The sequence below is a fragment of the Orbicella franksi genome, chromosome 1, assembly GCF_964199315.1.
Source record: "Orbicella franksi chromosome 1, jaOrbFran1.1, whole genome shotgun sequence".
NCBI classification, from domain to species: domain Eukaryota; kingdom Metazoa; phylum Cnidaria; class Anthozoa; order Scleractinia; family Merulinidae; genus Orbicella; species Orbicella franksi.
The window spans coordinates 35,992,148-36,008,443 of NC_138145.1; the positions used below are offsets into that span (position 1 = coordinate 35,992,148).

Below are 16,296 nucleotides of genomic sequence, written 5' to 3' on the forward strand. Positions count from 1 at the left end.
AAGCTAATGAACAATGTTTTCAAGTGGAAAATCACTCAATTTACGTTTATTGACAACAATTTGAGACAAATAAGTACAGTACAGTGTTATAATCAGGCAACTATGACGAAAGTGAAAACGGTGTGGTACAGTTGTGTTGTTACAGTTACAGTAACTATTGTTTGAAAGCGACGACACTTTAATGTTATCTGCCGCAAGCATTTGTCGGACGTAGGCAATGACATGTATTAGCAGTTGTGTTCAGTACTAATATTTGTATTTTTGTGAGACCTCTGCCTTGGTGACTGCTTATGAATAAAGCTTGTCATTAACCCAATTTCGTGACGGTTTATATACAGGTAAATACATGAAATATTCATGAAATTGTGGATTCAGAAAGTCTAAAGGCTGACCGCGTCAGTTATATACAGGTTATATACCGCTATATGCAGGTCAACTTAACAGTAAATACAAGGGACGATTTTTGGGAAGTTGTTCAGTGACCGTTATACACAGGGTGATCGCTATATACTGGGCCGTTATATACAGGTTTGACTGTATGTGTAAGAGTTGTTTTTGGGAAAACACATTGCACAACAGGTATGCATAGGATAACCTTAGACCATAAAACAGGAATAATGAATACTGTCTGAGTGCTTCACCTAAAACCCGTCAAAGACCCGCACCAGGCAAAGCGCTCATGCTTTGGCCACCAAATTAAAATAGAATAATTGGGATATAGCTACAGGTACTCTAGCGTAATGCGACGTCATGATGACACATTTACTTGATTTTATTGGCTGAAAACGTCTTTCGTCGATGTTCCCATCACATTTGGGAATGTAATTAAGCAGAAATTTATTAGGTTGGAATGTCTACCAACACTTTGGTTTTCTATCAGTGGTAGTTCTAGGGAATTGCTTAGGGGACAGAGCAGACGACCACCCCTCCCCCCCTCACCCAACCCCTTCCGCTCTCATTAACGAAAACACTTCATGCCCAAACGGCTCCAACTCACTTTAAGGACGTTCGCGCTAATTGTTTCTGCGCATCCTTACTGCGCACGCAAATTCACACGTTACGTCATGCATGAGCGCGCGCGCGCTAAGTAATAAAATGAGCAACGATAGGGCAGATGGTCATTTCTATAGCTTTTCCTGAATTTAACGATCTTGGACGTTCGGTGACCCCCATTTTTCTTTTGATGGATAATTTTTTCTACCGATTTTCTACGTTTAGCGAAAAAATGAAGAAAATCTATCGACTAGAAGTTTCAATTTTTGCAAAATGTACCATCGAATTCCGTTTTAACTCATCGTTTATCTGTGCAACGGTTTCAAATGCCTCTTGAAGAGTTAAGTTTTGTGAGAACGTTGTTAACGTTTAGAATTATTTACGCAACAGACCCACCCTATAAAATATGACTAAGATCGTCTGCCTCCGTTGACTCACCTTCGATAACTTTAACTATAAACCCCTGTAGACCATGTTGAAGTACGTGCGCCAATTTTTCAAAATCAGGGCAGTTTTCCACACGTGCGCGCTTTATCTCTGAAACGCGGTCGATGACCCCCAATTTTTTTTTCTGACGCAAGTAACTCATTATCTGACCGCAGCAAAAATTTAAAAAAAATCTATCGACTGGAAACTTTTCGCGCGAACGTTTGTTGAGAAGAAAGAAGCTGGAAAACGGAAAACGACCGACTGTCATTCGGCCGAATTAATCGGGTATCAAACGCAAGCAGTAATGTTTAAGGGGCACCCTCTGTAAATTTCAACTATAGCCATTTGGACCAGAAAAAATCAAATTCCTCAAACTTTCTCAGATAAATGGTCTAGATAAGTGATTCACAAAAATATAACTTTCAGTTCAATTCGATTCGTATTTTAGCGCTGGGGCCACCATCTTGGTTTTGCCCCTCTGAGAGGGCTTTCAGCGGCCATTTTAGGGCACATTTTTAACAATTTGCCACACAAAGAAAACGGTATAAATCCGGGTAAAAACTCTTTATTCGAGACAAGCAAATGTTTCTTGTTACATTGAGAGGCTGTTTTGGAAATTTGATCATTACCTGATTCTTTTACAGAATTTTAAATTTCTTCCCTTTCGGACTACTCATGAAGCGCCATAAAAAAGGCAACATTTAAAGGAAAATATCGCCAAAAGTACATCACTTGAGATCCCAAAACTACCCTCCACTTAAAGAGCAATGTCTTACCTGTAAAAACGTGCAATAAAATTTTGGGGCAGTTAAAACTGTCAAATGTTAGAAGAAGTTTAAGCTGTGCTTTTGTCAACAAAGATCGCCGTCCTAATTAGCATAATAACGTGAAAATAACGATGCACAGAGAAAATAATGATATATTCCACTCACCTCGCGACATGTCGACGACTGGATGTTCCACGATGCCTCATGTTATATTTCCAGTATGTTTCAGCCACATTTTCGGTGATTAGTGTACGAAATCACTCTCAGACATCGCCACGGTTAAGCAGATTTCAACTCTCCGAAGCCCGCTTCGATTCATAGCATCTATCAATATTATTTGTCTTTCGTCTCATAAGCCGCCGTTTACAAAAAGTTTAACAGTTTGCTGAGATCCTAACTGACCCAGAAGTCAGTTAGCAGCCTTTAAAATCCTCCTCTTAATCGAGGATTCTCATCAAGAACTCGTTTAAGCTCAGTTCTGTTTTGATCTGTTGTGCACCCGCCATTATTCCACAGATTGCGTCACATTTGACAAATGCACATTCCAACGGGTTGGAGTAGGGTGGGTAGGAAGTGAAAATGTAACCGACATTAAACCCATTTTACGCATTTCTGTGACTAAACTAGTAACTGGCTTTACCAGAATGATTTGAAGACGAGCTTCTGCTTGCAGGCATTTTCTAGGTTAAACAATAGACTGCAAGGCTGATACTACGTGAAAAACGTTTCGAGACACCAACATGACAAGTACCGATAAAGTACGATCGCAACAGTGCACAGCTATTTTGCCCTTCTTGGGGCTCGTCAGCACTGTGTAGGGAAGATATGTAACGCCAGCCCAACAGCCAACGCACATAAATTGCAAAATGACCCGTTCACTATATCAAGTTCCGTATTTTGAACTCACTTGCGCCCCGAAACACGCGTTGCCACATCACGTGTTTCGGGGCGCAAGTGTCAAGATTGGTGTCTCGAAAAGCAAAAGAATAAATGTGGCTGGACAAGGCCAGCCTAAACATTTAAACATTCAACCGCATGGCCAGTACCATGCTTTAAAAACGCAGCGTATAGGTTATTTTTGCGGGGAAGGTGGGGGGTCGTGTGTTAAAAAGAAAGAAAAAAAAAAGAAAAAGAAAACGATAGACAGTATCAGGTCAAAAGATTATGATCTGTGTACCTTGATCAGCTTTATCAGTTCATCAGTGAGGCGTTATTAGGGGTTTTCAGGATACTGGATATTTGGGTAAAAAGATAATAGGATGCAAGAAATTTAGGGAAAATATTAACGGGGTAGAGCATGTTTAGATCAGATAAAACAGGACATTAAGGTTACAGTATACCTTCAGGGGTGTCTCGCGCGCAAGCGATGTAGCGCGTGCAGTTTAAGCTGTAGATACCTAAACCCCTATATCAAATTAAAGCTTATGGAGCTGGCTATCAAACTATACCAAGAATTTTGAAAGAAAAGGAATTGTCGAATTTTTCACGACCACTAAACGCGAGCGCCCGAATCACCTTTCGAAAGCTACAAGTCAAAGCGAATTTCGTTTTTCGCCAATTTAATTTTTTCCTCGGTTTCAGGGCCCAAAGCGCTCAAAAAACGTGTCTGCGTTTTGGCATATTCAATTGCAGTAAAAAGTTACAGAACATTTTCGAATAGGATTAAAAAAATGTGGAGTGATCGTACAAAAATCGCTCTCGAAGAAAAAGTATTTCGAAATTAACAATTCCCAGACACGCTTTTGTAGTTTATATGTTAAACTAGCCACTGTCCAAATTTAAGAGTAATTGAACAAATTCCCTTTGAGTTATAACTTTTTAGAATGTCTTCTTCAAGTGAAAAAATTTATTCGAGAAAACAGCGACAAGAAAAATTTTCTGCTTCGCAAACAAACTCCGCCCACAAACGCCTTCAACTGGGTTCTCAGATAACTAAGCCAATCAGTGCAGGGAAAGTTTACTACCGTTAACCTCCTGGTGAAATTTACGCGCGAATCTCTAAAAAACTCTTGTGTTTCGCAATGCGCTCAAGGAACCGAAGGCAGAGAGATAATTTTTCTGTAGCTCGGTTTTTCTTGAAGCTGGTCTGGCAAAATGGGGGAGACTAAAAAGGATACGAACGCTAGAGTGGCTGAGCAAAGGAAACAAACAAAAGAAAGCGCGGAGAGCAACTGTGTGTGGGCAACTGTGCATGGATAATATTTCAAATGGTCCCAATGAGTCCGACGATTAGTCGATATCGGACTCATCAGAAGAGTCTCTGTCAACATCCCTGTTATTGCGGTCAAGTTCCGAAATTTTTACAGAACCTTTCTTTTCTCTTACCACGAATATTTACCCGCCTTATACGATAACTATAGCTTCATCCGCGTGGCGAACTTTCGCTTCTTCACTCATTGATGTATTTTCATTCGTTCTTCGCTGTTTTCGCTTTTTCCAACTGGTCCATGGTTTAAACGTGGTCTATGTTTTCTTATAACTTAATAGAGACACGCCTAACACCAAAAATGCTGGGTAGTCAGAACAACAATGCTGATCAACTGAGTAGTCAATTCGTGACGTGACATCCATATAGGTAATTCCCGCGAAAATCGTCTCGGTTGATTACATACGCGCCATAGGGCTGTCAATCAAGAGGTAAACTTTTACTTCCGGTGAAAACGTAAAACCGCCATTTCTCCGCCAATATTTAGCCTTTTTCAAAAAATTTTTTCAGAAATTAGAGATTATTCTTCGACCACTATTTTGACCCAAAAATCCAAATTTGAAGAAAATTGCCGACCCGAAGGTATACTGTAACCTTAATTGAGTAGGAAATCGTTGAGCTGGATTTAACAGAATACAAGATATTTAGCACAAAAGTTACAAGGATAAGGGATACACCGACACACACCCCTCCCTCCCACTATGGGGCCTCAACAATGGTCTGCTATTTAGGATAAAATAAAAGTATGTCAATTGCTATAAGCAGTTATTCTGGACTCTTAATACTTATATCACGGTGGAATAGGAAAGTTTTTTATCAGATTTTAGGGGTTTTGAGGTTAGGTAACGTAGCTCCTTGTTACTAATTTCGAAGCCCACATTTGTTTCACTGAATAAATAGATAAAGACGGAGCTGGAGAAATAAAGAGAAAATTAAATGTGTCCCGAATTCTGTACCGCTTAACCCGAAGTTCTTACATGGCAACCTTTGTGTCTGCAAAGAGATCGAGACACAACATTCCACACTATATTTGTAAACAACTATCCTAATCTCATTGACAGCCATTAGTTTTTGACGAGAATTTTCATCTATTACATAGAATACCGATAGACTTCCAATAAAAAGCCTCTTGTTTTTGTTGTTGTTGTTGTTGTTGTTGTTCAGCATTATACTTGTGTCATTCGCTGCCCGAAATGCCATCAAATGCTGCAAAAGGCAACAGACTGAAAAGTAGTGCGCAAGAAGTAGTGATAAGCGGCGTTTTATTGAAACTCCTTTTTTAAGCGGTTCCAATTTTGCCCCAGATAAGGAAATGCTCAGAAAATTACTGAAGAACAATTTACGGTACGGTTCGTGTTGACTTGTTCCTGAAAGGGAAACCCTATTTGACAAGGCCAAAATATGATATAGCGACAATCGTGGTGTTCACCCTGTCCTAGCAAATTCTACTCTTCCACTAGTCCTTGCTGAAGAAATTAAACCTTAAGGCTGGGCTCTGAAAGTGACGAAAAAGGCTACTCGTTTCAATGAAAAACAAAAAGAACTACCTTGAAGAAAAGTTTTTCTCGGGTCAGGAGACGGTCATAAAAGTAGAAGCAACTACTGTAGCACAAAAGACGAGGCGCTGAAAAGATGAGGCCAGAATTAGGCGGTTCACCTGTGATTAATGAGACCCTGCTGGTGTGCAATTTAGTGTAAATTATTAAAGCCACACCCACACAGGGGGAGGGGCAGATCTAACAGTACCAGCAAGGACATTTATATGGGTAACAACATTGCACCCCCCCCCCTTCCCCTTTGCTGGGTATATACAGGAAATAGAAACAAAACACTGATTATGGTGGCAAAACATGGGTGGCAGGGAAGACAGAGCCTATCTCCCCTAGAGTAGCGGCGTCTCTAGGGGAACCTATGTTACTAAGGAGACCAGAAGAGGGGTGCCCTCCTGGGAGGACCATAGGTCAGATGGTACGATGGCACCATCCTGGAGAGATCCGGACCTATTTCTTTGGAGTAACATAGGATGGACCAGAAGAGGGGGTGCCCCTCTGGGAGGACAATAGGTCAGATGGTACGATGACACCATCCTGGAGAGATCCGGACCTATTTCCAAGGGTGGCCATAGCACTTACTGTGGGGCAAAGTGCAGCCTAGTTGCACTTCCCTGCCACCGAAAAACCTTTATTGACTAAGCAGCTATGGTTTACACACAATATAACAAATAGAACGTGGCAGTGAAGAAACCGAGAAGGTTCAGCAGGCGAAAGCCACCTTCTCATGAAAGGTAATTACAACCACATGGAGGAAAAAGATGGGAAAGGACAAAGCTACCAATATAGGGAGGGAGGGAGGGGAAAGCGGAGAACGGCCTAGCTTGAATACTAGCTCACAACTGGGACAGGGTCAGAAAACAATGGGGTTTTACTAACTGGGGATTGAGGGAGTTGGGGTATAGCACGCTGAAATCACATGAGAGCATGGTGGAAAATCACGGGGAGCTTTGTCATATGATTTCCCATATGGTAAAACTATTGGGTTGCATTGGACATTGACCTAAGGTTACTGCACAATGGCTAATAGGGGGAAGATAACCGAACTGGCGTCAACCTTAGATGACAGCTATGATGTAGATTACAGCGCTCATTAACCACAGTTTAAATGCTTAAACTTCTAATGAGTTCCTGACTCCTTGCCACGTTGAATCCTTCCTCTCGAGAATGGCTTCAAAGCTCAGAAACAGACAGGAGAAGGTCCTCCAAGAATACACAACAACCGCTGAGAATCAAGCGGCAGATATTTTTGACAAGTGTCAGTTAACTCATCCAATTGCTTATGACTCATTCAACTTGTGTGCCTTAAACGCATCTATAATGTCTTTAAAAAGCTAAGCGTCAACATTAGTGCTTCGCTTGATAGATGCGGGTATTTTAAAGCGCCCTGCATAGGGTTGAAAACTAGTCTTGTGCAGACATGCAGCTGTGCTCCATTACAGAACTGAACGACATTAACGGCTGTGGGGTGCCTCAGGCTCATAGCGAATGGTGCCTACAAAATACAAACGTGTTTCCGCCAGATTAAGAAAACGTGGAAAAAGTAGATCTTACCCAGGGTTATTAGAATCCACAAAGAAAACTGGGGGTAGTCATTAATTTTTCCGAGATAATTAGCTACTGCTGACGGTAGCATTTTTCTGAAAAAAAGGTAAAGATATTTCTTCACAGATTCTCCCAAGGTTCGCCTTTACATGCAGAAAACTAAACATATTAAAAAACATCTTTAAACTACGTGGTAAGTGGTAACATAAAAACCACTTTTGATATGTATTTAGTAACAGAATCGTCGCAACTGCGCTTTGAGCGTCCCTGGACAGCACTCCTCTGGCTTAGCCAAAATACAGTCTACATAACTTTTCCTCACAGCCAAAAACTAATGCAATGTTGAATAGGGTTGCCACTTCCAATTCATACCATAAAATGTAGCTGTAATCATCCCCTTTTCAAAAGTTAGATGAGTTGTTTCATCCTTTCGAAAACTTTGTCGGTGTCCGTTACATTTTTTCCTGTTACTTCCCAAGTAACTTAAACATTGACGTCTCTCGCAGTTGTTTTGCGCGCGCATTATGCCATCTACAGTTGAATTTCAGTATCATTTTTTTCTACGGATACGATAAAAGCTCGTTTTTCAGCTGGAAGCCGTTCACAGGTAGTGCTTAGCGATATGCTACTTTTCCGGTAATCCCGGTTTTAGTACAGGCTCGTAATTTTAGTGCGAAATTTGTTTCGGCCACAATAGGATTTTTTTTTTAGGCGCACGCTCGGTAGGGTATTTAATTACGTCACTAGTTCCAACCCAAGCGCGCGCCTAGCGTTTAAACCATGCCTTACGTAATGCACAGACCGTGTGCCCACAAAAAAGAAGGCACCGTCCTTAACTGCCCTTCAGTAATTTTCTGAGCATTTTCTTTTCTGATGCAAAACTGAAACGGCTAAGAAAATGTAAGGAGTTTCAATAAAACATCGCTTATCATTACTTCCTGCGCACTATTCGTCAGTCTGTTGTCTTTTGCAAAATTTGATGGCACTTCCGGCAGCGAAAGACACAACTGTCCCGCTTTATCTGATCTAAACATGCTCTACCCCATTGATTTTTCCCCTAAGTTTCTTGCATCTTATTAATTTTTTTACCCAAATATCCAGTATCCTGAAAACCCCTAATAGGGCCTCACTGATGAACTGATAAAGCTGATCAAGATACACAGATCATAATCTTTTGACCTGATATCTGTCGTTTTTCTTTTTTTCTGTTTTTTTTTAATACACGGACCCCACCTTCCCAACCTACCCTGTGAAAATAACCTAGAAAATGCCTGGTAAAGCCAGTTACTAGTTTAGTCACAGAAATGCGTAAAATGGGTTTAATGTCGGTTACATTTTCACTTCCTACCCACCCTACTCCAACCCGTTGGAATGTGCATTTGTCAAATGTGACGCAATCTGTGGAATAATGGCGGGTGCACAACAGATCAAAACAGAACTGAGCTTAAACGAGCTCTTGATGAGAATCCTCGATTAAGAGGAGGATTTTAAAGGCTGCTAACTGACTTCTGGGTCAGTTAGGATCTCAGCAAACTGTTAAACTTTTTGTAAACGGCGGCTTATGAGACGAAAGACAAATAATATTGATAGATGCTATGAATCGAAGCGGGCTTCGGAGAGTTGAAATCTGCTTAACCGTGGCGATGTCTGAGAGTGATTTCGTACACTAATCACCGAAAATGTGGCTGAAACATACTGGAAATATAACATGAGGCATCGTGGAACATCCAGTCGTCGACATGTCGCGAGGTGAGTGGAATATATCATTATTTTCTCTGTGCATCGTTATTTTCACGTTATTATGCTAATTAGGACGGCGATCTTTGTTGACAAAAGCACAGCTTAAACTTCTTCTAACATTTGACAGTTTTAACTGCCTCAAAATTTTATTGCATGTTTTTACAGGTAAGACATTGCTCTTTAAGTGGAGGGTAGTTTTGGAATCTCGAGTGATGTACTTTTGGCGATATTTTCCTTTAAATGTCGCCTTTTTTATGGCGTTTCATGAGTAGTCTGAAAAGGAAGAAATTTAAAATTCTGTAAAAGAATCAGGTAATGATCAAATTTCCAAAACAGCCTCTCAATGTAACAAGAAACATTTGCTTGTCTCGAATAAAGAGTTTTTACCCGGATTTATACCGTTTTCTTTGTATGGCAAATTGTTAAAAATGTGCCCTAAAATGGCCGCTGAAAGCCCTCTCAGAGGGGCAAAACCAAGATGGTGGCCCCAGCGCTAAAATACGAATCGAATTGAACTGAAAGTTATATTTTTGTGAATCACTTATCTAGACCATTCATCTGAGAAAGTTTGAGGAATTTGATTTTTTCTGGTCCAAATGGTTATAGTTGAAATTTACAGAGGGCACCTCTTAAGAACTGCACAGTGTTAAACAGCAAGCCAGAATCTCTCAAAGGGTGTTGGGGTTTTCCTGTCTTCCTATTGGTTATCTTTTTTTTTTGATCGTTTTTTATCTTTTTGTCAGCTCGTGAGCGGGCGAAATTCAACAAATTCTGCAATCTGATTGGTTCCTGGAGCGGGCGAAATTTTCTTATCCGGACCGCCAAGGCGGACGGAATCCGTCGAGTTGATCTACTTTCGAGAACGAATTAGCGGTAATTGTCAATCTTTCGCCCTTTTTACACTTCCATAGACGATTAATCAACGCTGGTTTATCTCTATTCACCTTTAAATGGCAAGGAAAGTCACTGTAAGTAAATTCCATTGAGCTTTTTGAAGTTGTGAGAGTTCGTTTGGCCGTCTGTAGCTCGGCGCCTTAATGGTGCGTAATCCTGTGTGTCTCCCTCTGTACAATTTTAAGTAAATCAAAGGAAACTATGAAGAAGTCATGGATACATTGCCTACATACATTTACTTGATCTATGATTAGTTTATAGTTGATAATTTTTGAAATGACTTTTTAAAAGCCTTGTTGAACGCTCAAGTAGTACATGTGCAGTGTGACTAGGCAAGTAAACAAAGATCAAATTACAGGCTGCTTATACACACCGCTTAAAAATTTTAAAGTGGAATGTATCAATTAACTTTGATTGGCATTGGAAAATAATTAATATTATATTAACTTGTACATGTAGTGTCAATTGACTTCTACAGTCTGTTGCACAAGGAAGCCATTAAATGAGAGTTCACCATATTCACCAGTCTCAAATTAACACCCAGTCAGAGTTATTGGTCATAACATGTATAACATTAGCGAGTCAGCAGTGCATTTTGGGTCAAGGTAATTTGGTTGTGGTGATTCTTCAGTTAACCAGCAAGTGTTGCATTATGAAAAGGCTGTATTGCAATTATGCAGAAAGTATATATGTCACATGCTTTTAACGTTCATAATTCAAGGCAATCAGCTCAAGAATGCCAAGAATATTTTGCACAATTTAATTTTACTTCAGTGGGACACGGATATTATGAGGGATCCACTGTAATTGGCTAAGTTGTAGTGGTCTGATGTCCCTGCCTAATACTAGAAATGTATACAAGTATTTTAATTAGTTTGGCAAAGTTGAATAAATAAATAAAAGATATTACAAATATTAGTAATATGATTTTATCTAGCTGGTAAATGGGAATAGAGAGAAAAGTATTTCTGCAAATATTATAAGAATCACTACAAACAGCTTTCAGCATCCCTCCCAGAGAGGGCTACTTGAAAAAGTTTGGCTGAAATGATACTCTGCCATGAAATCACCTACTACCTCTTGTACCGTGTAATATATCAAACACGAAAGACAGCGCTTGACCACATTTCCAAACACCAAGAAGAGAGTTAAAAATACTACGTGTAGCGCAGTATTTTTGACAAACTTCGAGCTGTTTGGAAATGTGGTCAAACACTGTCTTGAGTGTTTGATATATCTTCTCAATCAAAACTAAAACTAAGGAGAAACGGAGAACTAAAATCGTAAAAATCTATGCTAATTAAGATCAGATATCCAAACACCGTCACGGTCACGATTTCCTTTGTTTAAACTTGATGAATTTTTAATGAGTTTGAGGAGTACAGGTACATGTAGCTTTAAGCTTGAAACCCCTTTCGCCTATCTACAGTAGACCCATTACTTCCCTTTTCGTGAATAAATTGGCAATGAATGTTTAAAATCCCTGCCTTTTTGTCATACCCCCCCCTGACAAAAAGTGCACCTTTACCTTGAATCAACTTTAGGGAGTCCCCTCACCTTGACGTAATACAAAATGAAAAAGGGTATTACAGATTGTAATGTACACAATAAAAATAGCAATACTGTTCTTTCTTGGAAACGGAAATCACATTATTTTATTCCTATCTTGGCAATTGTTTGTGTTCATTTCACCAGCAAAGCAGAAACATTCAAAACGGTTGTTGACAGGTACAATTTATATCTGTTTCAAGTTTTGATTCCAGTTGTTTAAATATCTCGTTTCTAGAACAAAAATAAGATTGTACGTACATCACCAGCTACTATGCCTGCTTGACATGGCTTAATGTGTTTGACATGATTGGACAGTAAATCTCTCTCTACACAGATCTACACAGTCTCTTGGATGCTAATTTGTCTATCCATCACTCAAATTTTAGGGCATATCGGTACTCGATCGTGGATGCTGACTTGTATAACATTTATGAAGAAATGCTCACTCTGGTCGAACTGCATAAAATACAGAAGAAATGTAGAGTGAAGAACAACAATATTAAAAGATAAAGCAATTTGAATTTTTTTGCTTGAAGTAAGCTTATTTGAAAATACAAAATTAATAAATCACGGGTTTCGAATTTGAAGATACGAGCACCGCCAGAATTTCAATGTGTACATAAAAAAATACAATACAGAAACAGGCTACCTTACGCTTACCTTGGACTCTAGAAGGAGAGAAAGCGAGTGGAAAACCATGAAATTCTCTAGCCATGCAAGAAAAAAGCTATGCATGAGCCACGACGGTCTAGTAAAGACGATCTCACTTCCTGTCTTTCACTTGTAGCAATTCTTTGACCTCGCCGGCCGCGCTGTTGCGACCGATATATGACCAAAGTCATAAATACCTCTCCCAGCTTTCATCTATGTGTAAACAAAAGCCCTAGGCAACATACTACATATTTACAAAAGCGAAACACAAAAACCAAAAGGGCTGCTCTCAACTTTGGAGGTTTTGGAGAAACTGGTACCCAGGCTCTCCATGTTATCGACCAAAAGTTTACATCTGAGTGAGTGACACATTTGCATATTTTGCCCCATAACAATAGTCCTTTCTACGCTTCGCGTATCCACGTCTAGAAATGAGTCAATTACAGTCGAGTTTACCTCTCTGATCGTTGCAGTATTAGAGAGAATTTCTGTGGAATACATTTAACGAATTTCCTCGCTGTCACTCAATTTACGTTAGAAAAGTCTGATTTCGAGAGATTCGCAGCGACTGACAGACATTGTTTTTGTAGTACAACTTCAAACTTTGCTTGAAATTTTACACCGGAAAGACACTTTTGAAGAAATCAACTGTTGAACTAAATGAAACTAACATAAAGTAGTTCGAAATAAAACTGTTCTTTAATACATATTTGTTTGTCTAGTATCTGAGTTACTCGCTCGTTCGCTAGTTAAATGTTCTTACGAATGGTTTGTAGACGGCGCGTGAGCCAATTCATTGAAAAAGTTGCGTAAACAAACCCAGTTGTAAGTCAATTTACCGCAAAAAAAAAAAAAAAAAAAAAAGATAAACATGTTATTGTCCGGCTTAGGGTCGGTCCGTATAGTGAAAAACTGTGACCTCGGGTTTCAAAATGCTGCCCGAAGCCTGCGGCCTCGGGCAGCATAGACGGACCTCCAAGCCCGCCAATAACATATATATAGACCCGTTAAGTTATAGTATCGAATAATTTGCCGACCCTGTTGTGCTCACGCCTGTCACAAGAGAAATATTCATGATATAAAAAATACCCAACACCTTTTTGATCCTTGATGCTTAAGGAATGTTCTGGCAAAATTTCGTGACAACCTACCAACGGCTACATACCCTATTAAGGTGGCTCAAAACAGTTTTCTGTTTTTTTTTTGAGACTTTTAGAACAAAGTGCGATTTTCCAGGCTTGGAACTGTACTGTTTTGAATGGCTGTGCTATTTTTTTTAAGGTAACTCTCCACTGTACCTTTCACTGTGTTTATGTCATAAATTAAGGTTGCACTGTTCTGTTGCATAGCAGCAAACTTGAACCACTTTTTACCATCAATTGCATCTATCTTAACAACTAAGTCGGTGACCCCATATATATTTTTTTAATCTTTTTATTACACACAAGAGAAGAAACATGGAAAATTAGAAAAAAATCTGTGGAGTAGATTTTGCTAAATTAAAAAAAAAAAATGGAAATTTCAAGATTGGAAAATTTCCACTCCACAGTTTTTTACAATTTCGCACATGCATTCCGCTTTTGCTGTTAAATAATTTTTTGCATTAAAAAGGTAGGGTCACGGGATCAGTTTTTGAAATATTAGCTTCGTGGATAAGGAATTTCTACCGCGCGTTCTACGCGCAAATCAAAATCTCGACTTTGCAAGATCGCACTTTGCGCACGCGTGAAGGCAGTCGTTAGCAGCATGAGCGGTAGAAGAAGAGTACCATAAATACCCGAAAGTGAGACTGGCCTAGTTAAAAGAACAAAGAAAACTTGAAGAATAGTATTTTTCCTACTGCTTTTTTAGATTAATAGCCGGCGCGAGCGATCGCAACATCAGCATCACAATTTTCGATTAGGCTCCAGTACACCGGTTGAAAAAAAAATTTTTTCATTTGAAATTGCCTGAAAGATAGATGTTTTCGAAGATAAAAATAAGCGATATCACAAACAGCTGACTAAACTTAGCGGAAACAAAGTTTTACGAAGTAGGCCTTGCGCCGCCATGTTTTTTTTTTTTGAGTTTTGCAAACTTTAAATCTCGCGCGCTATCTCGCGACCCCTCAGGTGATCGCGTGATGCCTCGCGCTGAAGTGCGCGTTAGAGTCCAGGCTGCTCACGAAAATATTACTGTTTTGAGCCACCTTAATTCATTTAAAGAGATGGTATTCTCGCGAAAAACTATTGCAAGTTTTTATCGCCATTTGAAGAGTTGTAAACATGTCACGCCTTTACTCCGATGTATGTCAACAGAATATGCCGCCAGCCAATGAAATCGTGGCACTCCTAGCGTTCACAGCGAGCGAAATGATTTTCGTGGGAATTTCAAGGCAATAATAGTATAACAGTCAAGTTCTCCTTGTTGAACTTCAGCATGCGTTTATAGAGAGGTCTTCACCGCTCGTAAGAAATAAGAAAAATCAGAGAAAAAAGCGGGGTAAGAGTACAGGTATAAATACGCACGATTCCTTGCCGCTGTTGGTCAAAGTCTTCTTCTTGTCTTCGAAAAATTTTGCTTTTGTCTTCTTCTTGGGTCCTGGCTTCGATATTTTCGCTTTCCCAGGCCTTTTCTCTTCCTTTTTTTTTTTTTTTTTTAGCACGTTTCATGACCTCGATAAAGAGTGATAGGCAGCATGGAAGAACGCATTAATTCCAGAACTCAACTGCGAAATAGCATGCCAACAAAAAATGCTAATGAGGCCCTTGTAATAGGAGCTACCGGAGGAAGCCGTGTCGCGCGAAAAGTCGACGCGCTATGAGGATTATGACACCTAACTGTTTTATTAAATTCTATTAAAAAACCTTTTTTTAAATAACTCGCGCGCGTTTTAAGTTTTTACTTTCATTTCAAGGAAATGTTAGATTTTATAGAGACCTTTTTGTTTTCCTTAAAAAGAAAACTTGGACAAACGTAGCACTCTCAAGGTTATGTGTAACCTTAAGAATTAGATTATGAGCTCGAGATTTCTATCGCGTGTTAGTTTACATGGGCGCATCCCGAAACAATTGTCTCGAGTGGAATTCCAGAGCGAATATTCTCACCGTTTTTCTCAATGTACTAGTCGTTCGAAGCTGTCTGTCATTACATTTCTTTCATTTAATTTTAATTTTTTCATTCAACGACTCCTCCTCTCCCGTTATATCTGTTACAATCAACTACGACAATTAGAAAAGATGGCATATCGACACAATATTTCTGCTTACCTTGTGTTCCGCGAGCACCTTCCTTATCATTCCACAGGAGCAAGAGCAGTAAGAGGAGCATTTTCATGGTGTAGGAGTCTTTTTTGTCGCAATGATCTGCTGCCTTTTACTTGTTAATTACCATTTCTGCAAAGAAATGATTATCAAATTAACTGGAAGAACGCCTGTCAAAGATTCTTGGGGAGTGGGAGGGGCAACCGTGTCAGTTGCCACGTATGAATAAAGAAAAACTCGCCAAGAATATAAGATTTTTGCGTCCAATGGTTTCCAGAGGGGCCCTGCATACCAATAAAGCTGAAAGTTAAAGTTCTAAGAACGTTAGTTATTCTACATTTACAAAGTTAAAGTTAAGAATGTAGAAATTATAAAATAAGATTAAGAAATACTCAAAGGTGTCCTTTGAAAGTTGAAAATGTTGGAATGGTACCTAATTGCATCTGGTAAAGTATCCCAATCAGTCGTCAAATGCAAAAGTTGGACAAAGGATTTCACCTTACACACAACTTTGCAATTGGTCGAAAATAATCTTTGCTACCTGCTACAACGCGTACTACTCTGACCATCCTGTCAGGGCCAGGAAAAACCTCTTGAATTCGACCCAAAGGCCAATGCAATCGTGGGTTGCCGGGATCCACCATCGGGACCTTGTCCTCGGGAGCAATGTTGCGTTTCTCCTCATCCCATTTGTTTCGAGTGTTCAGGGTCGTCAGGTATTCCTTCAT

At 39.6% G+C, this 16,296-nt stretch overlaps 2 protein-coding genes across 2 annotated transcripts in view; both read right to left on the reverse strand.

The window, feature by feature from the left end:
- Nucleotides 1–15,850, reverse strand: part of LOC145480719 (CUB and peptidase domain-containing protein 2-like) — a 17,073-nt gene extending 1,223 nt beyond the window's left edge. The window contains exon 1 of the mRNA XM_081459036.1: nt 15,575–15,850. Within this exon, the coding sequence (XP_081315162.1) occupies nt 15,575–15,641 (67 nt within the window). The 5' untranslated portion in view covers nt 15,642–15,850. The remainder of the gene's footprint in view (nt 1–15,574) is intronic.
- The window catches only part of LOC145479996 (uncharacterized), a 239,927-nt gene that overhangs the window by 84,548 nt on the left and 139,083 nt on the right, over nt 1–16,296 (reverse strand). The gene's annotated exons all lie outside the window — the stretch shown is intronic.